This window comes from Carcharodon carcharias, chromosome 13 (assembly GCF_017639515.1).
Source record: "Carcharodon carcharias isolate sCarCar2 chromosome 13, sCarCar2.pri, whole genome shotgun sequence".
Taxonomy (NCBI): Eukaryota; Metazoa; Chordata; class Chondrichthyes; order Lamniformes; family Lamnidae; genus Carcharodon; species Carcharodon carcharias.
In genome coordinates this window covers 32884388-32910829 of record NC_054479.1, presented here as the reverse complement: position 1 = coordinate 32910829, position 26442 = coordinate 32884388, and the positions used below count along the sequence as shown (strand labels likewise).

The 26442-nt window shown below is 39.5% G+C and overlaps 1 protein-coding gene across 22 annotated transcripts in view; it reads left to right on the top strand.

The window, feature by feature from the left end:
• LOC121285500 (lysine-specific demethylase 2B-like) overlaps window positions 1-26442 on the top strand; it is a 248035-nt gene that overhangs the window by 165859 nt on the left and 55734 nt on the right. For 16 of the 22 annotated variants that reach the window (XM_041202006.1, XM_041201998.1, XM_041202002.1 and 13 more), the window contains 3 exons: window positions 16264-16488; window positions 21787-21945; window positions 23629-23715. In XM_041202006.1, coding sequence (XP_041057940.1) covers window positions 16264-16488; window positions 21787-21945; window positions 23629-23715 — 471 coding nt within the window. The remainder of the gene's footprint in view (window positions 1-16263; window positions 16489-21786; window positions 21946-23628; window positions 23716-26442) is intronic. The other 6 variants (XM_041201999.1, XM_041202005.1, XM_041202003.1 and 3 more) reach the window with 1 other exon arrangement.

Genomic DNA, 26442 nt, shown 5'->3' with positions numbered 1-26442 from the left:
TAAAGCAGGTATCCGTTACCGAGATCACGGAGTAATGTCCCATAAGACATGTTAATCCTCATCCTTTAGAACATTTAACATGCGTTTTTGGAGCTTTGAGTTCATGTATATTGTTGAAATACTGATCACAAGCAAATCGACACATGCAATTGCCTGAAATGTTTTAATATTCATTTTGTTCTCTATGATTTTCATGGTTTGATAGTTCCTTATTGATCTTAGTTTTTCAATGTGTGCCTGTAGGGAAGAATGTAGTGTTATACAGTAAAGCAACTTTGAAAAGAGTGTGGCGTTGCTTAACACTACTATTACATAAAGTACAGCAGTTGTTAAATCCTAGACCTAAGTAATGTGGTGGCCTCAAGTACAGACACACAATTTTGACAAAGATGTAACATCTGCGGAGGAAACCTATTAAATATGATCATGCTTGAACGCCAGATCTGCCTTGTTTGCTGCATGGATAGTGTGGGGGAGGGGAGAGGAGAAACCTTACGGTCTAACAATGAGTTGTTCTGTAAATGGTTGTGCATTCATGGCACTTTCGGAGTAATGAATGCTTGAAGGCACTTTTTTTTTTTTTGCAGAGAATTTTTAAGTAGCTAGCGAGTGTTTATCCAAGTTGACCCGCCGCCCGTCCCCACTGTAAACCGTTCACTGACGACCCGGGCCTAAAAGAGTTCCGTGCAGAAAACCATTCTCAATGTAACTTAAAACGCTTTGGTAGCGCTGGGCTCATAACATTTCAGTAACCTGAGTATGATTTGGAATTCAACCTTTTAGGCAGCATGCATGGTTTCAGTTGATAAGCGGGCCCATCGGTTGATTTTTTTAAGTCTGTTATTTAATATCTGTATTGATTTCATTGAATAATATGCTGCTGTGTCAGGGCCCTGCCTCATGCAGTGGATAATGGAATCATTGTAAGTGCCAAAAGAAATACTGACCGGGAGAGTTCCTTTAGCCTGTTCCCAATAGGATTCGGTTTCCTCTGTAGCACAGAGGTCTAGAATAAAAGGCTGTCTTTAAACCACTAAACTTTTGCAGGCAAGTTGGGGGAGAGGGACAGTGGGTAAGCTTATTATTTCCTTTCTTTAAAAGTTCTTCACCACCGCAATGTAGGACAAAGTATACAAGAAGAAATATTGGGTGCTTGTGATAAGGGACAGCAATAATCATGGATGACTTTAACCTACATATAAACTGGAAAAATCAGACTGGCTGTAGTAACCTGGATGAGGAGTTCATAGAACGCTTTTGAGAGAATTTCTTAGAGTAATACGTTCTGAAACCAACCAGAGCAGGTTATATTAGACTTGGCATTGTGTAATGTGACAGGATTAATTAATGACCTCAGGGTAAAGGCAGCCCTAGGTAGCAGCAACCACAATATGATTGAATTTTGTATCCAGTTTGAAAGGGAGAAGTGGAAATTTAAGAATAGTGTTTTAAACTTAAATAAGGACAACTATGTGGCATGAAAGCTGAGCTAGCTGAAGTGAACTGAGATACTAGATTAGGGGATAGATCAATAGAGAAGCAGTGGCAGACATTTAAGGGGATATTTCAGGATACTCAGAATAAGTATTTTACTACTATAAAGAAAAATTCTAAAGGGAGGACCCACCATCTGTGGTTAACTAAAGAAGTTAGGCAAAGCATCAAACTCAAGGGAAAAGCATATAACTGTGCAAAGTTTAGTGGCAGGCCAGATGATTGGTCAGAATATAAAGAACCGCAGAGAATGATTAAAAGGTTAATCAGCAGAAAGAACTTAGAGTATGAGAGAAAGCTAGCTAGAAATGTAAAAACAGATAACAGAGTGCACTAGGGTTACTGTGTCTATAAGTATCTAAAAAGAAAAAGACTAAGTAAAGTCTTGGTCCACTAGAGAGTGATAATGGGGAGTTAATAGATAATAAGGAAATGGCGAATGAAATGAACAAGTATTTTTCTTCTGGCTTCATGACAGAGGATACAGAAAATATTCCAGTAACAGCTTTAATAAGGAGTTGGAAGGGAGAGAGGAACTTAGTGAAATTATAAGTGGTACTGAGCAAACTGATGGAGCTGCAGGCTGACAAGTCTCCAGGTCCTGATGGACTTCATCCTAGGATCTTTAAAGAGGTGGCTAATGAAGTAGCAGATACATTGGTGCTAATTTTTCAAAATTCCTTAGACTCTGGAAGGTTCCATCAGACTGGAAAGTAACAAACATCACCTATCTATTCAAGAAGGGAGGGAGACAGAAAACAGGAAATTATATGACGTCTGTTGTGGGGAAGGTGTTAGAATCGATCGTTAAAGAGGGCACTTAGAAAAACTCAGGGTAATCAGGAAGAGTCAGCATGGTTTTGTGAAAGGGAAATCATGTTTAACCAATTTATTAGAGTTCTTTGAAGGAGTAACAATGCACAGTGGATAAAGGAGAGCCTGTACACATACTGTACCTGGATTTCCAGAAGGCATTTGATAAGGTGCCACATCAAAGGTTATTGCAGAAAATAAAAGTCCACGGTGTAGGAGGAAACCTATTAGCTTGGATAGAAGATTGGCTGGCTGGCAGTAAACAGAGTATGCATAAATGGGTCTTTGTCTGATTGGCAGGATGTTACGGGTGGAGTCCCGCAGGGCTCTGTGTTGGGGCCTCAACTTTTTACAATTTACATCAGTGACTTAGATGAGGGGAATGAAGGCATGTTAGCTAAATTTGCAGATGACACAAAGATAGTTAGAAAGTATGTCGTGAAGAAGACATGAGATTGCAGACAGATATAGATAGATTGAGTGAGTGGACAAAAATTTGGCAGATGGCGTATAATGTGGGAAAGTGTTCACTTGTTCACTTTGGCAGGAAGAATGAAGAGGCAGAGTATTACTTAAGCAGAGAATGACTGCAGAATTCCGAGGTGGAGAGGGATCTAGGTGTTCTAGTAGCAGGTACAGCACGTAATCAGGAAGGCTAATGAAATGCTATCCTTTATTACGAGATGAGTTGAACATAAAAATAAGGATGTTATGCTTCAGTTATACAGGGCATTGGTGAGACCATGGGCGGGATTTTCCGCACCCGTCTACTGCTGGGATCTTCCGGTCCCACCGCAAGTCAATGGACTTCTGGCTGAGGCGCCGCCTTGCCGACGACGGGTCCCACCTGCAATGGGGCTGGAAAATCCCGGCCCACATCTTGAATACTGTGTGCAGTTTTGGTCTCCTTATTTAAGGAAGTATGTAAATGCATTGGAAGCAGTTCAGAGGGGTTTACTAGATAGCGGAATGAGTGAACTGTGTTATGAGGATAGATTGGACAGGCTGGACATGTTTCCACTGGAGTTTAGAAGAGTGACGGGTGACTTGATTGAAGTATATAAGACCCTAAATGGTCTTGACGAGGTGGACGTGGAAAAGATGGTTTCTCTTGTGGGCGAGTCTAGAACTAGGGGGACAATCTTTAAAGGTTAGGGATCGCCCTTTTAGGACCAGAGATGAGGATAAATTTTTTCTGAGGGCTGTGCAACTTTGGAACACCCAGCCTCAGAATGTGTTGGAAGTGGGGTTATTGAATATTCTTAAGGCAGTGGTGGATAGATTCTTGTTAGACAAGGGAATCAAAGGTTATCGGAGGCAGATAGGAATGTGAAATTCAAAATACAAACAGATTGCCACGAACTTATTGATGGCAGAGCAGCAGGCTCGTGGGCTCGAATGGCCTACACCTGCTCCTATTTCGTATGTTCGTACATGCGGGGTAAACGAACAAATTGGTAGCTCTCCAACTGTTGCACATTTCTAGATCCAAATAAAGGCCAGAACTGCAAAAGAGTTTCAGTTCATATTGAGACCGTGCAGGTTGATGACAGCTGACGCACTATCATGTCATCTGAGCTAAACTACCAGTATATTGTCAAAAAGTGTAAACCATCAGCAAGATGTGTAATCCATTTCTCCTTCTTGTGTCCAGTTTCTGCCTCTTGTATTTCTCTACCAACGCTTCCTCTGATTGTAGTTGTGCTATTGCAAATAAAGAGAACTGCATTTATACATTCCAATCTTGTGTGCATTTATACAAATATTTCTTAATATGCTTGCCTTTTTATTTGTATTCATCTCCTATTTTCCTTCTGAGAGTGCTCAGTCTTGCTGGGACACAGTTCCCACTGACAGTGCAATGGTCAACAACAAGAAGAATTTATATAGCACCTTTATCACAGTGAAAGTCAGAATGCCTCACGGGATTATGAAACAAAATTTGACATCATGCCCAAAAGGTGATAATGGGGCAGATGACCCAAAGCTTGGTCAAAGAGGTAGGTTTTAAGAATCTAAAAAAGGTGAGTGAGGTAGAGAGGCAGAGGAAAATTCTGGAGCCGACAGCCAGGACAGTCAAAGGCTTGGCAGCCAATGGTGGAGCGATGAAAACAAGGGATGTGCAAGAGGCCTGAATTGGAGGAATGCAGATATCTTGGAGACTTGTAGGTCTGGATGAGGTTAAAGATAGGAAAGGATGAGGCCATGGAGGGATATGAAAACAAGGATCAGAATTTTAAAATCGAGGGATTACTTAACTGGGAGCCAATGTAGATCAGCGAGCACAGTGATGATGGATGAATTTGACTTGATGCAAGTTCGGACATGGGCAGCAGAATTTTGGATGACCTCAAGTTCATGAAGTGTAAAGCATGTGAAACTCACCAGGAGGGTGTTGGAATAGCCAAGTTTTAATGTAACAAAGGTACGAATGAGGGTTTCAGCAGCAGGAGCTGAAGCAGGAGTGGAGATGGAAATAGGCAATCTTAGTGATTTTTTTTTGTGTGTTCATGGGAGGTGAGCATTGCTGACAAGGCCAGCATCTGTTGCCCATCCCAAGAACACAAAAAATAGGAGAAGACCATATGGCCATTGGAGCCTGCTCTGCCATTCAATACGTTCATGGCTGACCTTGAGCTTCAACTCCACTTCCCTGACCACTCTCCATATCACTCGATTCTCTGAGACCAAAAATCTGTCTATCCTAGCCTTAAATGTATTCAATGATGGAACACCCACAGCCTTCTAGGGCAGAGAATTACAAAGATTCACAACTGTTTGAGTGAAGTAATTTCCCGTCATCCCAGTCCTAAATGATCGGCCCCTTATCCTGAGACTGTGCCCCCATATTTTAGATTCCCCGACCAGTGGAAACAATCTTTCAGGCCTATCCTAACAAGCCCCTTCAGAATCTTGTACGTTTCAATGAGATCACCTCTCATTTTTCTAAACCCCAGAGAAGATAGACTTATTTTGTTCATTATAGGACAGCCCCCTCATCCGAGGGGCTAATTTAGTGAACCTTTACTGCCTCCAATGTAAGTATATCCTTTTAAATGTGGAGACCAAAACTGCACACAGTGCTCCAGATGTGGCCTCACCAAAACCCTGTACAACTCGAGCAAAACTTTTTTTCTGTACTCTAATCCCATGGCAATAAAGGCCAACATTGCAATCTTCTTGAGTGGCTACAGTCTGTGTGATGTGGTACGCTCACCACGCTGCTAGGGAGAGAGTTCCAGGATTTTCAATCAGTAAAGGAACCCGATGTAGTTTCTAATCAGGATGTTGTATGGCTTGGAGGGGAACTTGCAGTTGGTGGTGTTCCCATGTGTCAGCCGAATTTTTTCTTCCAGTTAGTAGAGGTCACCAGTTTAGAAGGTGCTGTCAAAGGGCAAGTTGCTGCAGTGCATCTTGTAGATGGTACACATTGCTGCTACTATGCGTCGGTGGAGGGAGTGAATGTTGAAGTTGGTGCATGGGGTGTTCCAGTCAAGTGGGTTGCTTTGTCCTGGATGGTGTCAAGCCTCTTGTGTTGTTGGAGCTGCACTCATCCAGGCAAGCAGAGGATATTCCATCACACTCCTGACTTGTGCCCTGCAGATGGTGGACAGGCTTTGGAGGGTCAAGAGATGAGAAACTTGCCACAGAATTCCCACCCTCTGACCTGCTTTTGACAGTATTTGTATGGCTGGTCCATTTAAGTTTCTGGTCAATGGTAATCCTCCAGGTTGGGGAGATGATAATGCCGTTGAATATCAAGGGGAGATAGTTAGATTCTCTTTTGTTGGAGGTGGCACAAATGTTACTTACCACTTATCAGCCCAAGCCTGAATTTTGGCCAGGTCTTGCTGCATGTGGGGCTGACAGCTTTAGTATCTGAGCAGTTGCGAATGGTACTGTACATTGTGCAATCATCAGTGAAGTCCCCATTTCTCACCTTATGATGGAGGGAAGATCATTGATGAAGCAGCTGAAGATGGCCGGTCCGAGAACACTACCCTGAGGAGCTTCTCCAGCAGTGTCCTGAAGCTCAGACGTTTGACCTCCAAGAACCACAACCATCTTCCTTTTGTGCTAGTTATGACTCCAACCAGCAGAGAGTTTTCCCCTGATTCACATTGACTTCAATTTTGCTAGGGCTCCTTAATGCCACACTTGGTCGAATGCTGTCTTGATGTCAAGGGCAATCACTGTCACCTCACCTTTGGAATTCAGCTCTTTTGCCCATGCCATGGCCAAGGTGATAATGTGGCCTGGAGCCAAGTGGTAAAACCCAAACTGAGCATTGGTGAGCAGGTTACTGCTGAGTGTGTTGCTTGGTAGCACTGCCAACAACACCTTGCTGATGATTGTGAGTAGACTAGTGGGGCGATATTTGGCCGGAACAAAAACATAAAATGCTGGAAAAACTCAACAGACCTGTCAGCACCTGTGGAGAGAGAAACAAGAGTTTATGTTTTGAGTCCGTATGACTCATCTTCAGAGCTGAAGAGTCATACACACTGAAAACGTTAACTCTGTTTTTCTCTCCACATATGCTGGCAGGATCTACTGAGTTTTTCCAGCATTTTCTGTTTTTGTTTCAGATTTCCAGCATTCACAGTATTTTGCTTTTATCTCAATATTGGCCAGATTGGATTTGTCCTTTTTGTGGACAGGACATAACTGGGCAATTTTTCACATTGTCAGTTAGATGCCAGTGTTATAGCTGTCCTGGAACAGCTTGGCTGGACACAGGACTAATACTGGAACACACCTTCAGTACTACAGCCAGGGTGTTATCAGAGCCCAGAGCCTTTGCTGTATCCAGTGCTTTTATCCATTTCTCGATATTATGTGGAATGAATCTAATTGGTTGAAAAATAGCATCTGTGATGCTGGGGACTTCAAGAGGAGGCTGAGGTGGATCATCCACTCGGCACTTCAGGCTGAAGATGATTTCAAATGTTTTAGTCTTGTCTTCTGCACTGATGTGCTGGGCTGCCCCTCAGGATGGGGATGTTTGTGGAGCCTCTTCTGGCTAGTTGTTTAATTGTCAACCACCATTCATTACTGGCAGGACTGCAGAGGTTTGATCTGGTTCATTGATTGTGGGATTTCTTTGCTATATGTATCACATGCTACTTGTACTATGTATGATACATGTAGTCCGGTGTTGTAGTTTCAGCAGGTTGGCACCTCATTTATTGGTATGCCTGGTGCTGCTGCTGGCATTCTGTTCTGCACTTCTGATTGAACCAAGGTTGGTACCCTGGCTGATAATGGTAGAATGAGAGATATGCCAGACCATGAGGTTACAGATTGTAGTTAAATACAATTCTGCTGCTACTGATGGTCCATAGTATCTAATGGATGCCCAGTATTGAGCTGCTGGATCTGTTCTGAATCTGTCCTATTTAGCTCTCTTGGGCAACTTGTTGTCTGAGGTAGTGCCACACAACATAGTGGAGGGTATCTGGAGGATTGTGCTGTGGCCACTTACCAATACTGCTATTGACAGATGCATCTGTGACAAGTATATTGGTGAGGACGAGAATAAGTAGGTTTTTCTGTGTTGGCAGTTCCCTCACCACCTGCTGGTCTATGTCCTTCAGGAGTTGGCTAACTCGGTCAGTGGTGGTGCTACTGAGCCACTCTTGGTGATGGATCTGAAATCCCTTACCCATATTACATTCCAAAGTGTTTCTTCCAAGTGGTGCTCAACATGGAGGAACACTGATTCATCATTTGAGGGAAGCGGTAGTTGGTAATCAGGAGGAGGTTTCCTTGCCATGATACTTAATGAGATACTTAATGTCAATGTTGAGGACTCCTTGGGCCAGTCCCACCCTGCTGTATGCCACTGTACTGCCATCTTTGCTGGGTCTGACCTGGCAGTGGGAAAGGACATACCCAAGGGATGGTGATGGAGAAGTTTGGGTTTGTAAGATCTGATTTGATGAGTATGACTATCAGATTCGCTTGACTACGCTGTGGGCTAGCTCTCCTAATTTTTGTCAGTGAGGAGGACTTTGCAGCGTCAACTGGGCAAATTGTGTCTTTGTTGTCTCTGATGATGGTGCAGATGTGTAATCGAAAGCTCATCTCAGGATCAGGTATGAAACCAAGGGTGCAAAATGTCTGGTCGAGCCTCAGACAGTTAGTTGCCTAAGAGAGTGATGGAGTTTTTGGTGGGGACCAAAGGCAATGGTTTTGGTCTTCCCAAAAGAACTTCAGTCTTTCCAATATTTAGTCAGAGGAAAATTTAACTCATCCAGTATGTTGACAATTTAGAGATGGCGGAGGGATGGAGAGAATGATCCAGTAATAATATATCTCAGTATCTGATACTAAATCTTTCACGTTATTGTTTGCTGTCAATATTATGATATCTAATATGAGTTCAATAGTCAGAAATGGCCAATTCCTTAATAATCGAATTAATATTAAAGTAGATAAGCATTAAACAATGCAAAATTTGAAGAGGCTGATGACTTGCCATTATCTGGATCAAGAGTTCAATATATCTGATATAAATATTTACAAATGTACAGATATAAGTCAAATGTATGGATATAAGCCTACTTTATAATGAGTTATTTATTGACCAATTTTTAAAAAAGCACACAAATCCATGTGCAGCATTGGCAGCACCTAGAATATTTGAGCCAAGAAGTTGTGATTTCTTGAAAATAAGCTAATTTTAGTGTTACTTTCTTGTTTTGACCTCGTTGTGCTGAACTAAGCGCTTTGGCCCTTCACTTAGGTTTCTCAATTTAAAGAAAAACATTCATTTAGGTAGATGCATGTCTTTACTTGGGCCAAATCATTCTACTCCAGTTTTTGTATCTTTTTGTTTATCTCACTTCATCTTCTTAAAAATGTATTTAACTATTAAGTTGTCACCTCTTTCTCCTCTTTGGAAATGTTTTGTAACAAATATTGCATGAAGTTTTGGCTTCTAGGGTAGATGGGTGATGGGTGGATGCGTAGTACTTCTGTTTGGCATGGTCAATATAAAGAAACCAGGCTGTGAATTGGGGATTACAGAATTATCCAGTTGTCTCACCTCACACAAGAATGGTACTCGTTATCCATTTCTCCCCCATATCTTGTTGGGATAACTTGAGTTGTGGGAAAAGCTTTGATAAGTTTGGCCTCATGAGCCTCAAAAGTTTAATTCAAAGTTGCATTTGAATTGCGTATAATACTTAATGAGATAGATAAAGTAACCCCGCAGTAAAATATTGATAGACATCAGGACGAGCAGTGCAGATTGAGAGCTCAGAAAAGCAATTGAAGATAGACATCAGGATTTATGTTAACAGTTTTGAGTGCAGGTGCTAGGAAGTGTGGTTAATGTCAGAAAATCAACCTCATTTAGAACACCCAAATGCTGCAATGAGAAGTTTTGGTGAGGTTTTAAAAAAAAAGATATTCAATTGATTGAAGTGCTGCATTCGCTCAGAGACATAGTGAGGCATATTTACTTAGTTTCTGTTTTTCTTGTGTCCTGATTTGGATCAGTCTGAATTGAACAAGCTCTCTGTGCAGGATAAACTTGTGATGATGGCTAAAAAGCAAACGTTGCACACTTTAACGTTGATTATGTAGGCAGACTATTATCAATTCATTGGTCTGTTTATTATTGTAGGCTAAGTATTGTATGTGAGAGAAAGTTGGAGTCCCTGTTTGCTTTTTGATTGGCTAGCTGTGACTATTCGCATTATAAAATTGGCAACGATTTCTATCCATCTGGGATACTGCCTCCAAAATTCAGACTGATAGTGAGTAACTATCCTGTCCTGTCAAGTGGTACCCTCCCAGTGACATCACTTAAGCATGAAAAACCATCAGTTCTTCCTGTGATGCTGTCTTTCAGCTAACTGGTTATTGACCAATTTACGTGTCTAGTGTAGGCTCCCACTGTCCATGAGCTGCGCTGTGCGAGTTCAACACACTTCCAGCTGCATTATATCACCACGTTGCATCACATAATAGCCACCAATATATCGATATACCATTGCTAAGAGGTTTGTTTAAACTCTGGTGCTGACACAGATGGCCAGTGTCAGAACAGTCTTGTAGCATTTACTCAACTTTACAATGTGCAGCGCTGAGTTGGAATATTAATGTTGTCGTTCAGCCAGGGTCTAACAAAAATCTCAGGCTTATAAACTATGTATTAGTTGAGAGTCTCAAAAAATGACTTCCCAACTAATTTCCTTAATGATATCAATATTCACAACAGATCATGCACATTCAGAAAAAGAGTGCTGAAAGGACTTATATTTCACTGTGGTTATTTTATTTAATAAAGGTAATGTTGGTTGCCATCTCATTGTGAAAAGAGCTGTCCTTCCCAAAGGCACATTGCACCATAATTTGAAAAGCAGTGATTAGGCGTTGCCATGTTAGATTTAGTAGAAAAGGATAATGAAGAGTCAACAATAAAGATAGTGGGTTGAAAAAGGCAAAGTTCTTTGAGCTACAAGGGGGTCTAAATTAGCTGGCAGAAAAGCAGACCAATGGGTCATCAGATCAGCAATAAGAAATGTTCAAATTTTAGATATGTCACAAAAGTAAGTATAATCCTGTAATTACCTTCCATCAGCTCTGTGCTCGCTGGCTTACTTTGGCTCCAGCTCATCTTTGTTTTCAAATCTCTCCATGGCCTTTTCCTATTTCCATAACTTTCTCCTGCCCTACAACACCCCCCCCCCCCCCCCACCCCCACCCCACCCCCGCACTCTTTTAATTTTGCACTCTTGCTCTGCCATTGATGGCTGTGCCTTCAGCTGTTTAGGGCCTAAACTCTGGAATATCCTTCCAGAAACCTCGCGACCTCTCCTTCCTTCCTTTAAGATGCTTCTTAAAGCCTATCTCTTTGAGCAAGCTTTTGGCTGCCTGTCCTAATATCTCAGGTGGTTCAGTTTCAAAATTTGTTGCTAACAATCCTGTGGTGCGCCTTGGGACATGCTATGCATGACATTAGATATGCTCACCATGATCACTCAGATGAAAGTCGGAGTTAAATTTGGAGGATGAAGCTATGGCAGAGGTAGTTAGTATATTGCATTAGTTTCTATAGCAAATGTTTGTGTGATTGAGAAAAACGGAACAGTTAATGGATCTAATTTCAAAAGGTATTAGTTTTGAAAAAGCTGAACAGAACTCAAAGTGGATAAGTCACTGATCCCTGATAGTCTGCAGTCTAAGACATTATTAGAAATCAGAGAGAAGACAGCAGAGGCCACAATTTTTCAATCTTCCATAAGTATGTAAGTTGTGCCATGAGACTGGAGAGTAGTTGATGGAATACCCTCGTTTAAGAAACGAAAGGGTGAACCAGGTAATTGTAAAACAGTTCCTCTAAAGTCAATTGTAGGCAAACTCCCGGTATCCTTAACTTATGATAAATCAATAGGCATTTAGAATTGCATTGATTAGTGAAGGACAATCAATCTGTTGGAACCAAGTCGTGTTTGACAACTATGATTTTTTTAAAAAATGACCAATTGTATTGATGAAAGCTGTGAAGTAGATATAGGCTATCTAGATTTTCAGAAGGCATTCAATAAGGTGCTTCATGAAGAGGTATGTTGGAAAAATTCATAAAAATGGTAAGAGGAAATGTGGAAGCACAAAAAGAAAATTGATAAACTGAAAACAGCGTCAGTAAATGTGTCAGTAAATGTGTGTTATTCCAACTGGGGAAAGATTGGAAGTGCTTTACTCCAGTGTTCAGTGCTGAGTCCACTTTTCTCAGTGTAAGGATGATTTAGACTCGGGAACATATGTTCTCATCTTAAAATTAGCTGATGACTCAAAGTAAAAGGCTTGGCAAGCAGTGTAGAGGACTGTAGAAAACTTCAGGAAAAGATGTACTGGTTATGTTGAATGCAACTTGAAATGATAAATGTGAGCTGATGTTTTTCTAGAGAAAAACACAAGGAATAGGAATATGTGCTCAAAGGATAGATGCTAAAAGTTGTGGTTGAATGGAGAGGTCTAGGGATTCAAATAGATAATTCCTTGAACGATGAGTGCTGTTAGATAAAGTCCAGTAGCATTTAGGGTTCCATATATAGTGACATAAGAGAAAAGAAGTAATAATGAATTTGTGCAAAATGTTGGGAAATGCTGCCCAGGACTTTTCAGATACCTTGATGACACCCAGCTCTACCTCACCACCACCTTTTGCAACACCACCACTAAATTAGCAGACTGCTTATCCAACATCCAGAACTGAATAAGTAGAAATTTCTTCCAGATTAAATATTGGGAAGACTGAAGCCATTGTTTACTATCCCTGCTCCAAATTCTGTTCCCTATCAACTGACTCTGTCACCCTCCCTGACAGTCTGAGATTAAACCAGTCTGTTCGCAACCTTGGTGTTGCATTTGATCCCAAGATGAGCTTCAACCTCACATTCATGTCATCACTAAGACTGCCTATTTCCACCTCCGTAACATTGCCCAACTTCACTTCGTCTCTGCTTATCTGCAGCTGAAACCCTCACTCGTGCCTTTGTTACCTCTAGGCTTGACTATTCCAATTGGCTGGTCTCCCATATTCTGCCATCCGTAAACTTGAGGTCATCCAAAACTTTGCTACCCATGTCTTATACTGCAGCAAATTCTGTTCCCCTGTGCTCGCTGACCAGCATTGGCTCCTGGTCAAGCAACACCTTGATTTCAAAATTCTCATCCTTGTTTTCAAATTACTCCATTGCCTCACCCCTGCCTATCTCTGCAGTCTCCTCCAGACCCACAATACTCCACACTCCTCTAATTTTGACCTCTTGTGCATTCCCACTTATAATTGTTCCACTATTTGCGACCATGCCTTGAAATACACTCCCTTCACCCGTCTATCTCTCTGTACTCCTTTCCTTTAAGACACTCCTTAAAATGTATTTCCTTGATCAACTTTTGGTCATCTGATGTAAGATCTCCTTATGGGGCTTGGTGTTTTACTTCGTTTTATGATGTGACTGTGAAGCACTTTGGGGCATTTCATTATGTTAAAGGCTCTAGGTAAATATAAGTTGTTGTAAGGCCACAGTTAAGAGTACTGTATATAGTCTTGGATGTCCCACTATAGGAAAAAATGTCTCGGAGTGAGGAGAGAGGTTAGGTGATATTAATCTGAGCATCTTGAGGCAGACGCTAGTGCAACTTAAGGGAAAATCGGATAAATATTAGAAGCAGGGTAAGATAGGACTATGAGGAGATAGTAGGCCAGTGAGATTTATGTTGTGTTGTTCTTGTAAAGAGACAGTGTGTTGAATGGACTCCTCTTATGCTGTAAATCTGTGCAGCTTTATGTAAAATTATTAAGATTTTAAAAAATCTTACTAATTGATCTCCCATGGCATTATATTTTGGTAGTTTAGGTCTGAAACACATTTGTGATGTTTATATGCTGAGTTAAAGTTGTGTTTGACACAGTCTATTCCTTTTAAGGCAATTAAAATGCACTGTAAGGGAAGTGATCTAATTAAGCACATGAGAAAAAGAAAATGTTATTAGTAAACTACACCAGAAACTGAAAGGAATTTAGTGGCTATTTCATAGCTGTTTATATCGATGTATAACAAAAATATATATTTATAATACTGAAATGAGGTTTTCAGTACTTCAATTTGTATTTAAAGTTCTGCTGAAAAACCTGACGTGCATTTTAATAACTTTTTTGAATATAAAATAGCATTGCTGGCAGATTGATATGTATACAAGAGACTTTGCATTCATATAGCGTCGTTCATAACGCCAGCTCTTCCCAGAGCATTTTGTCGCTAATAAAGTACCTTTTGAAGTGTAGTTACTGTTGTAATGTAGTGCACAGCAGAGCCCATTTGTGCACAGCCTTGTTTACATACAGTGCTTGTGTACAGTAATGTCCCACAAAAAACAATCTGATATTGATCAAGTTTTTTTTAAAAAGTTGGTTAAAGGATAAATATTGGCCTGGACACGAGGGAGAACACCCCTGCTCTTCTTTGAATAGTGTTATGATATATTTTACATCCAAATTGCAAGTGCAGGCAGGGCCTCTACTTAATGTTTTATCTGAAAGGCAGTAGCTCCGACATGCAACACTCTATGAAGTGTTAGCTTAGATCTTGTGCTGAAGTCTCTGGTTTGGGATTAAAAGCCACAATCTTCTGATTCAGAGGTTGTGATGTTGATCAGTTTGGAAATATCCAGAATTAATATAAGATGAGCATATTAAAATTGATTAGGCTGCTCTTTTTGGTGAATAGGGGAAATCGCAGTGGACACAAAGGGATTGAGTAACGGGGAAGGACTCTGGCCATGTAATTAAGCACTTGGAATGTGTGAAAATCACAAGGACATCAGAGAGGGACCTGAGCCAGGTAGCAAAATGTTTGGGGCAATGGGGAAATGCTACAAAGATAGAGACTGTTTCATGTGGACATCCTGAAGAGAGGGGTTGCGGGGAAGAAGCGATAAGTGTCAGCTTTTGGAGAAGGGATCAAAGCAGACATAAATCCTCATTTATGAACAGGCCTCGTGGAGAAAGCATGGCTGATCATGGTGTCTTATCTCAATCTTTCCATGATATGGATGAACATGCCATCCCTTTTTTAGTCTCAACTCCACTTCTCCTTGATTCCCCTCACTTGGCTCCATTCCTACTTGTTTGAAAACATCCAAACATATCCAGCAATGGATATTGCTACTTCTCTTTAGTTCTGAAGAAGAGTCATACAGACTCAAAACGTTCATCTTGTTTCTCTCTCCACAAATGCTGCCAGACCTGCTGAGTTTTTCCAGCATTTTCTGTTTTTATTTCAGATTTCCAGCATTCGCAGTATTTTGCTTTTATATCCAGCAATGGATTCACTTCCTATCCTGACACAACCATTTCCCAAGCCCCTGAAGGATTTATAACTAACCCCCCTATCCTTCATCTTGTTGCTCTCTGGTAACATTAACTGCAGGCACAAAAGCAGCTTCCATATATATGTTGGCAACACCATGCTGTACTCTGACACTTTCCTCAACCTAGAAACAGCTCCATGCTGTTGGACTGCCTCTCAAGTGCAAGAAATTGAGCAGGAAATTGCATGCGATTAGGTCTGACACAGGAAGTGTGCTGTGATGACAGGAAATGTGCATGGTTTTACAATTTTTATTACACTGATAGATGAGCATTTGAGAAGGAAAATAATGACGGCTAATGTCAGTCGCACATGATTTTTTTGGCAGGGCCCTCTCCCATATGAGAGACAGTGAATTGATTCAACATGGTTGCTAACTCATTTAGTGTGTATCACCTCAAAGCGAGTTGTTTGCTGAGAATGATTAAATTACTTTCCCAAAATGTGAAAATGAACTTGCAACAAAGAATTACCAGCCAGCTGTAAATTTCTTGCTTTTAACTTCAAGCAGCTTTAAGGGGAAAGGAAAAGGCAACCACAAGGGGGAAAGAAGAGTTTTTTAACTCCAGTGCAGTTAACCCCATTACCTGGTCACTTGATGCAAATTTCTAATATTTGCTGCACCATTATAACTGAGTCTCAAGGAAGGTAAATTACTTTAGAACACCATGTTTACAGTTACTCTGTCTCATGAGAGATTGGTACTCCCAATATTTTGATCTTGATAATAACTCAATGAATTTATTACATTTGTTTTGAGACACTTAATGCATGAGAAATGGTCTGATGTTATGTCCTTCGCAGAATGAAGCACTTCAGAAATCCTGTTCTACCAACTACTTAGTATTGGCATATGGATTTGAATAATTTCTGAGAGTTAGCAGCATCTTAATTTGCCACCTCATGGCATACCCCTTCTCATTTTACAATCATACAGTGCTGAAAGGACAGATGGTTTTTCCCTCTTTGAGTTATACCGAATTTCGGTACTTCTGTGTACAGACTGAGGAAGAAAAAGAGACCTGAGCATACTTAGCTAATAGAGTTTTTTTTTTGTTTACAGCATAGAGCAGTAGGAAGGCCGAAAGGAAAGCTTGGAACCTCTGCAGCTGTGAAACTCGCCGCGAACAGGGCTACAGCTGGAGCACGCAGGAGGAGGACAAGATGTCGAAAATGCGAGGCATGTCTAAGAACAGAATGTGGCGAGTGTCATTTTTGCAAGGACATGAAGAAGTTTGGAGGACCAGGGAGAATGAAACAGTCCTGTATCATGAGGCAGTGTATTGCTGTAAGTCACAACATGGTGAAATGTTTCCATTTAATACCTTTATGGGAAAAAGTTGATGTATGTAAAAGATGATAGAATTTTTGAGGCAATTGCTCTTTGTGAGCAATATACTTCCATTTTTGGATGGGCAAGAATTGTATCAATGGGCCTTTGTAAATTGTTTGCAGAAAAACCATTTTGAGCACATTGAATGAGGAGGTCATGGACTGTCACACTGCTCTGTCAATGTGTAAAACGAGCATTTTACTCCAGATCAGGCCTGGTGTGACTCTGAACTGGAAAAAAAGTAGGGTTTCAAAATATCACCTGAGACACAGCAGGATTGTAGGTATAATACCTAATCATCCACTCTGTTATCCAGAATTTAGGAACAGCATATACAAAATGCTGATTAAGCTAGTTAATAGATTTGATAGCTATTCTTCAACTTTACAAGAAAGCAGCCAGTGACAGTATGTGTAATCATTTCTGAAAGAAGTGAATACTCCTGATGGATTACCAGGTTTCTCCAGTGATGCATTTTAGTATTACACTGCGGAGGATGGGATCACCATAATTTTTCACTAGATATTCAGAGAAAATTATCTCCATCAATTCCATTGACTTAGCCTGCATTGTTATATTCAAAGGGAAAACCTCACAATGTTTTTGAAATGTATGGACATGTTTTGCTGTCATCAAAACACATTGTAATTGTATAGTGACACAATTTCATGCACTGGTTTCTCAACTGTTCTGCGGTATTCCGTATTGATTGCATTTGTTTTCATTAATCCTTGGTATAGCCAGGTTTCAAAGTTATGCTTCAGACTTTCAACTTGTCCCCTTTAAAAGCTGAATGTAACCTGTTCAGTTTGAGTGTCTGGAACCTTGTAAGGTTTTAAGTTCAAAATTATCCAAACTATATTATATCAGTTATACATACAAAGAAATATTTATTAGTTACTGATGTGAGTGCATTTCCCATGAAAGGGAAAGGAAATTCCAGCAGGGTACATTTTGTTCTATTTAAATTTTGCCCGTTCTTACCCAGTATAGAGGCCCTCTTTTAGGCTGTTCTGATGGTGGTGCAATCCCTGAAAACCATCCTAAAGGCTGGAATGCAGCTTCCAGAAATAGTTTGATCCTAAAAACACTCAATTCAAAAGTGTTGCCTGGATATGGAAAATAATACAGGCCCATGATGCAAGTACATTGAATTTCAAATAACTTCTAACCACACAATTTGAAGGTAGTTATTAAAACCTAATTACCGCAGGAGAGTAAAACAGGAAACAACACCCACTTAACAAGTAGGATCACCATGCAAATTAGAACCTTTTCTAAAGTTCTAGAAGTTTTGAAAATATCTTTCCTCTTCATCTACAAATGCACCATACCATACTAAAGTTATCATCACTGAATATACATAATATATAATACTTGTGGAGGCATCATATTGCATTTTTAATTTGCAGGAAAAAATATCCAACTTTTAGAATGAAAATAAATTATGAAAATTATTGTAATTAATTTAGTCAAAGTGTTGTATCCAAATTTCTATTAGAGCCAAGAATTCGAAGCATTATTAAGAAGATAAGACTGCTGATAGTATACGCAGTAATGTATAGATGGATTGGAAATTTCTCTGCTGCCTTGTAGCCATTTCCTACTTCAATTGTTCACACTTAATTGAACTTTTTAACGATTAGCTGCTTGGAAGGCATTAAATAGGCATTGATATGCATAATGATTTGTAGTTCATTTTTTGTTATTGTTTACAAAATTGTGTTGGAAGAGGTATTTCCTTGTAGAGCGATCCAGCTTTGATATTAACCTTCAGGCATTGTGGCTCCGATGAACCCAATAATCTAACACCTGGATTTAAAAAAAATCTTCTAATCTTAAATCCTCACTACTGCTATATAGTTTCATTAGCCTTCAGGTGCTTCATCCAATGCTCTTCCGCCCTTATGATTCTACTCAAAGCAACAAGTTTTTCAACTCTTGGGGGGCATCATAGCTGTACTAAATCTTCTCATGCATCGTTCACGCAAGCACAACCCCAACATAGGCCACTATCTAGGACAGTTTCCCTCTCAAAGCCCATCTTCATCACATGGGTTTTGTACCCAGGCAGAAATGATGATTAGTTATCCTTGCGACCCCAACTCTCTTTTTAGCTTGGAAGTAAATGGACAGTTTAAAGCACAACTGTTTACAACTTGACATTCTCAACACGTTCCTTGGACTTTGGAGACTTGCTGTCTATCTCCTATTAGCACACAGGCTGCTGCCATTGTCTTTTGAAACACCTGGCACCTCCTTCCCAGTAAAACAATTTGGGTCCCCCTTCGATCTCTAACAATCAAGCCACCCAGGCTTGCGTCAGGCAGACTGTGGAACAGGTCATGTGACCCCATTCATTTTATCCTAAATTAACAGTTCCAAAACATTATAATCTTATAATCTCATATTTGTAGCAATCTGCGAACAATTCTTGTTTTCATGAATTTCTCAGAAAGACAACTTTGAAATGCCCATTGTTACTTGATCAAAAGTTTGGAACAGAACTATTGGAAATATTTGGAGCCAATCCAATTGGGAGACTTGCTGCACTGTAATCACAGTGTAATCACAATAAATTGAGTAACATTTGCAGGGCTAATGGGAAGAGAGCAGGGAATGGGACTAATTGGATAGCTTTTACAAGGAGCCAGCACAGGCACGAAGGGGGAAATGACCTCCTTCTGTACTGTGAGATTCTATGTTGAAAATATAATTTGTGATTTGGACTTCCTTTGTGGTCCCTACAGAAGGCAGTCAACGTTAGCAGGCCCACACCTCATCAACAAATTTAACTTACACTTGAAACAAAAGGAGTGTCACATACTGCAGAGTTAACAATCTCCTCTTTTACTGCTGGGTTATTTTGGAAATAGCACGGGATGCAGTGGCATAGTAGTATTGTCACTGGACTAGTATTCCAAAGACCCAGGGTAATGCTCTGGGGACCAGGGTTCAAATCCCACCACGGCAGATGGTGAAATTTAAATCCAGTAATTAAAAGTCTGATGGCGACCATGAAACTATTGTTGTAAAAACACATCTGGTTCGCTAATGTCCTTTAGGGAAGGAAATCTGCCATCCTTACCTGGTCTGGCCATATCCCACGTATGACTCCAGACCCACAGCAATGTGGTTGACTCTTAAATGCCCTCTAAACAATGGCAATTAAGGATGGGCAACAAATGGGCCTAGCTAACCAGCGACGCCCACATCCCATGAATGAATTTTAAAAATGCCTACAGTACGCTCCTTACCTGACAGAAAAACACTATGCTGTCGGACCACGTATTTCAGGCTAAATTACACAAAGTTAATTATAGGAAAGAGCTATACACAAACGCAGTATAAAGAATCAGCTACTGCTCTTTAATATTTGGACAATTTCCCGATCCCTGTGAGCTCTAGCCAATGCAGACTGAGAACTCTCCATGAAAATGTAATTAGGCTAGTCTCAGGAAATTGCACGAAGTTGACAATGTGCAGTCTTGGCAAATAAAAAATTTGCTGTTCTCTGATCCCAGCAATTCTGCCATGGGGTCGGAACCTATGTGCTTATTTTAATTTGTGTTTTCTATACTATCATGCATTTCAGCACGTGATCACAATAAAGCCAGAAAGACTGTCCAATCCATTAAAGCTGTAATTGTTTAACCAGGGTAAATACCGTTTTCAGTAAACAGGAATTTGTGGTTAAATAGGTTAAATGTTTGTACTACCTCACTGTACGGTTATATTCCCTTGACATAAATATTAAATCAGGAGTACATATGTTATAAACATTGCTAATATTAATTTTAAAGCATTTGGCAGCATTTAGACACTGAGACACAACTACAAAGTTCTGCTTTTTGATGTTTGAAGCTGTTTCAATACTCTGATTAAATATGTATTTGCTTTAAGCAATCTGTGCATGCTGTACACTGAGCAAAATTGCAGTAATCCTGCTAAAACCTTGTGCTCATTTGTCACAGGGAAAGGAGTGAATAGTATTTAAATAGAATTTAAGGGGAATGTGGACAAGCATATGAGAGAGAAGAGAATGGATGGTTTAGATGAAGAAAAAGGGGAGGAGGCTCAAGTGGAGCATAAACATCGGCATGGACAGGACATAGCCTCTTTCTGTGCCATATATCCTATGTAATCCTATATCAGTGGGAGCATTCTGTTTTCAAATGATTAATGTTGCTAGTACTGTGAATACATTGAATGCATTGTGAATTTAAAAGGGAGGAAATAGCATCAGTGCACTCTCATGAATTTGGAAGCATGTCTGGTGTTAAAGGTACATTCGTAGATTGCAGGTGGTTTTGCTTTGCCTTTACTTTGGGTTCTGTCTCAGGAGTGCAACCTCCTGCTTCTCTTCTACAGCATTTATAAAATGACTTTAATGCAGCAAATGAAACAAGACAGAAGCAAATGCAATAAGAGAAGAATTAATAAAAGTGACTGTGTTATAGTCAACCAGATAGGTTTTGAGTTTCACTTTCGAAGGCAGAGAGGTAGTTGGCAAGGTGGAGGACTGAAGACTCTGCCATTGAAAGCCGAATGGAAGGAGTTAATGCAGAGTTGGAAATGTGGAGAGCACATGCTAGCACAAAGAGCTGGAGGAAATTGCAGAAGTAAGTTGGCATGCAGTTGTGGACATATTTATAAACAAAAACAGGAATTTTTGAATTCAGTTTATTGGTATGGGGAAATCGATGGAGGTTTACTAGTGCAGGAGTGATAGGGGAGTGAGATAGCATCGGGAACCACTTATAAGCAAGCCAAGGCTTGGAAAGCCAAGATGTTGTAGGTCCACATTTTTACGACTTATTGAACCTCATCTTGTCTGGAATTAAGAGTGCATCAGAAGGAAGAAGGACCATGAGACTGTCTTTGCCAGTGGATAAGGCTTTGATTATTAAATAATATTATTCTTACAATTAGACAGATCATTGCCAAATACATTAATTATTGAGGAATGCAATGTTTTGTAAATTGAAAGAAAAATATCAGCAATGCCCTAGAGGAAATAGTTAGCTCAGGGAATTTTTTAAAAAGGACTTTCGGGTGACTGCAGAATCAAGATTGTGACATTGTGCAAAAGTAACTGAAAAAAGCAATAACGTGCTGGGACACATACCCCAAATTGTTGAGTACAGTTTTACAGAGGTAATGCTAACCTGGACTAGGAATAACTGCTGTGGGCTATGATGGAACATTGAAGTATCACAGATGGCAGTTTTACAGTGTCTGTTTTCTCCATAGCCGGTCCTGCCACACACAGCAGTCTGTCTCATTTGTGGAGAAGCAGGAAAGGAAGACACAGTGGAAGAAGAGGAGGAAAAGTTCAATTTCATGCTGATGGAATGCTCAATTTGTAATGAAATTGTGCATCCTGGCTGCTTAAAGGTAAAGCAGTTAAAGGTAATTTATTTCCCTTCAACTCATGAAAGTGCTGACTCTTGCTGGAATACCTTTCTTCATATTTAAACCAAGTTCCAGCAGGCCATCAAATAGTTTCAAAGGGAAATTGGAGGAGAGCGACTCTCAAGATTGAGTATTGTCATCAGTGTGAAATAGAAGTCCACAGATGTTTAAATATAAAATGAAACTCTTTTGAACACCAGTCACTAAATTGGACATTTTGTTAGTAATTAGCCTGCAACGGTGATGGAACACCATAACAAAAAGTTACGTTTTTATAGCACAATTAATGTAGAAATTATTCCCAAAGCCCTTCATTGTCATAAGCTAAAAAAACAAATGGATGCCATCTTCAGGTAACCTTATGTTGCACGTATTTTAAAGCAGTGTCAGAACTCCAAGGCTAAACCTGAAAATGTTTTTCTATCATGGTTTATATTGTCAAATTATGTTTATATATATTTATGTTGTATATTTTTATATGTATTTGTATTATATATTATAATTTAATTTGTTAAATAAAAGCAGAATACTTTGCACCTTTTAGTAAAATGGTTAGGACAGTCAGTTTATGACTGGACAGTTCAGTACTGCAGCTGAATTGTAGGTGATTGACAAATCTTCTTCATTGAGCCACATTACATGAAAGTATAGTCATGTAAAATATTCTGTTCAGTTTTGGATGCTTCACATGCTCCCAGCTGTGAGCTAAGATTAAAAAACTTCTCACTGCACATTCAACCCTGGATATTTTTTGGATTAGCTCTAAATGAGTGACCTGAATCTTGTTTGTTATTGACTCCCCCCAACCTGCTAAAGAAATTAATTCAAAGCTGATCAATAAAAGCCTCTGATGTAAGAAACTCTGTAGCAAGATGTGTGCGTATATGTGAGATTAAAACACATTCTGTGTCTGTCTGCCTTCTGTGTATCAAATAGTGAACATTCCAGAAACATAGTGACAGTGAAATTAACACTGTACCACATCTGTTATTTATACTAACCTGGTGTCATCACTTAATCGTGGCTTTCAGCCTAACAGCTTTGATTAGGAAGAGTTGGTTTAAACAGATTATACATCTAATGAAATAAAGTCTCTTCTGAGGCAATCATCACTAGTTTCAGTTATAATGTAGTGGCCAGTTGTAATTTTTTACTGGACTTGACCATGAAGTTTCACAGCAATTCGCAAAATGGTATATATTCTGCAATCACGCAATCAACAGTTCACCACCATTTTAAAACTCGTGAAAATTACTAATGTTTTAAGCTGTCAGGAAATTTACACTTTGCACCCTTCACCCTGCCTCTTCTAAAGGTAGGGGCACATACAGTTCCATGTGCACTAGAAGTACAAAACAACATGGCTAGTGACTGTAGTTCATGATTTTAAATATATGCTGTTATTGAAATATTTTATTTAGTGTTTTCATATTAAAAGAGTTTTGCCAATTGTTTTCTGACTTTTTCTCCCCTTTTGCCAAAACTTCCAGTGTCAGAAAATGACAATCAGATTAACAGTGCCATTTTATGATGTCTTATATGCAGAATTGTTTATTAATTGCTGTTTGTATTTTTAACTTTGGTCATAAATATTATTTTGTTCCTTTGTGCTGCTGAAAAATGATCAATTAGCAGAGTGGACGTTTAATAATGATGTTAACTTCCTGCACTTGTTACTAGGTACAGGATGGAGATGGAGTTGTCAATGAAGAGCTTCCAAACTGCTGGGAATGTCCAAAGTGTAACCATGAAGGAAAGACGGGGAAAGTAAGTTTAATTAGAGTTTTCTGTCCAGGCTGTTTGATAGTTTCCTGGGAGGGTCATTGTAGCCAGACCCTCATTGACTTCCAGCAGCAGTCTCTATATAATAAACTAAGACTGATTCTTTCTTCTCCCCCCCCCCCCCACCACCCACCCACCCCATCTGTAACATTAAGGCAAATCATAGGAGTCTCATCACCACCTTAACAAGTTGCCTAACCCAGCCCAGACTAAATATTAAACCTGGAGCTTGATTATTTCTTGATGACCTATGTGGCTATATATATACAAACCGGGCGATTGGGGGAAGTACCATTTTCGGGAAATACATTTTGACAGGATTTCATGTTTTTCTTTTAGAAACTTAAAAGAGTTATTTTTATTTCAGTGGATAACTCTGAAAGAAGTCTCAATTGAACATTAGCATAAAACAGCTGACTACCTCATACCCATCAAGTTATATAGCCCCCTAAGTTCAATTCAGCACAATATGGTTCAGTCAATCAACAAATTGTCTTTAAATGCTGTGGCAAATATAGTTTATTCCATTCATGTATAGTCATAGGTTGATGACATTTAAATTAGGGATTAAATTTTCTATGTGATATCTGGTGCAGATTGATGACAGTGTACTGGTGTCATAATACAGTATGGAATGTAGACCATGACGACATTCCCTGGTATTTAGCAGTCAGTTGCCAACCTCAGCCTGACCATAGGGTTAAATGCCAAACAGCCTCAGGTAATTAACAAATCTGCTTATTGATCAATCCACCCATGTGGACTTCACTGCTGTTCGTTCTGTGTTGAATTTAAGATCTGGAACATGGTTCTATTTCAGTTAAATTATGCCTGCTCTACAACACACCGTCATGTTCAGCCATCTCCTGTGTCTAGCACATGCACTCTGCGAATACTTGCTGTGTGAATCACTAGCTGTCAGTATCTGGCACAGAGTATGGAATGGAATATGGGTGTATGTATGTTGAAGCTAATGCAATGCATCTTTTTGGCCACCAAACACAAAATCCAGCAGTTCTACAGGTTCAAAAGTTCATTGCTAGAAGGCTGGGGACAGGTAGACTGTTCTTTCTGTCCGGGAATAGTGCATGCCAGATTAAACTTAAAAGGAAAATAAATTATTTTTGACAAGGGTAGATTTATGTCTGGATTTTTTTTTTTGTTGGGTATAACTGAATTTCTCAGTTTCTGAGATGAGGGCAGTGAACAGTGAAGGAACCAGTGGATATATTCTTTACCAGGGTTTACGGTAATTACATCAAGTTTATTATGCAATTTTTATTACATAATCTGTGATTTTGGGATTGTATACATGATTCTATCAATTCTGTGAAAATGGAAAGCCAATTGTTTTTAGTTACAATATACAAAGGGGGGGTGCTATTTCCAATAATTAGGGCCATTATTTTACAATAACCAAATAAATCAAGTTTCATTCCTTTTGTTTAGGATTTTATTGGTATTTTTGGATTGTGTTCTGCAATTCTGTCTACTTTTTCAAAACTGACCAGTAGAGTCCTTCACTTTGACTTTGGAAAGGCATTTGATATTCTTCCTTGCAACATGATAATGTGGTTTTGGGGTTTTGAAATTTAGGTCATGTGCATTAAAAACTGATTAACTGGAGGAAGCAGGATAATTATAATGAATTTTATTTAAGTTGAGACCTGATTTTTGTAGTGTAATTTCTCCACAAATCACTGCTCAAACCCCAACTTGTTCTGAATGAAATTTTGCCAATTTCAATTTTTTCTGAAAGCGATAGATTTATTTAATTTTCAGCTAACGCACTATTGTACAATGCAGTACATGAGTCCCAGTTTCAGATCTCCAAGGATGGTAAGAAACAGTACGAGTGGGATGCTATTATTCAAAGAGAGCAAGAGATTCAGTCATTGAATGAATTCATGTACTTTGTTGTTGGTAGAGAAACAAAAGCTTTTGAAGAGATTGTAGAGTGGACTTCAAAGACATGCCTAAAATCTGAAACAGTGATTAATAGATCAGAATGTCTTGTTTAATTGCCGATTACTGTGATGTACAAGTTCAGAAATATTGTTCCCTGATAACAACACTTTTTACATCAATGATTTCACAGTTACAGAATTGCCTTTAGTCCCAACCATAATATTTCTGGAATAGGAGAATAAATACAGTTTTCCAATTTAGATTACTATGAGGTGGCGTTAGTCTCATGAAGCAAAAATTTATTGAAACAAAGAATAAAGGAGATGTGCACCCCTATTAACCAAAAGGTCCAAAAGGTGACTTTTCCTAAGAACTATGGTAATGTCAGTTTTGGCTCAGCCACTGAAGGATCAGTCAGATCAGCAAGAACTGATTCAGTCTTTACATTCACCCCCATGCTGTCTTCCATGTAAATGAGAACTGGAATTAGGAATTTATTAAGTGAATGCATTTCAGCTATTCCCTGGCATTTTCCGACCATTGCACCAATATACCATGAAATTGAGCAAGTAATACATAATATAGAATGAACCGAGGAGAGGTGGTGGACACACTGATAGCTTAAATGAGTTAACCAGCTGAGAAGATAAAACAAAGATACTGCAGAAGCAGTTATAATTGGAACAATTCCAACTTCAACAGCCACACATATGCCCTGGTATTGGCATCATTTAATTACTTTTTCTTTCTATGCGGTAACCAGGATTAGAATGTTCATATTTTGCAAGGGCACATTTGCCATCA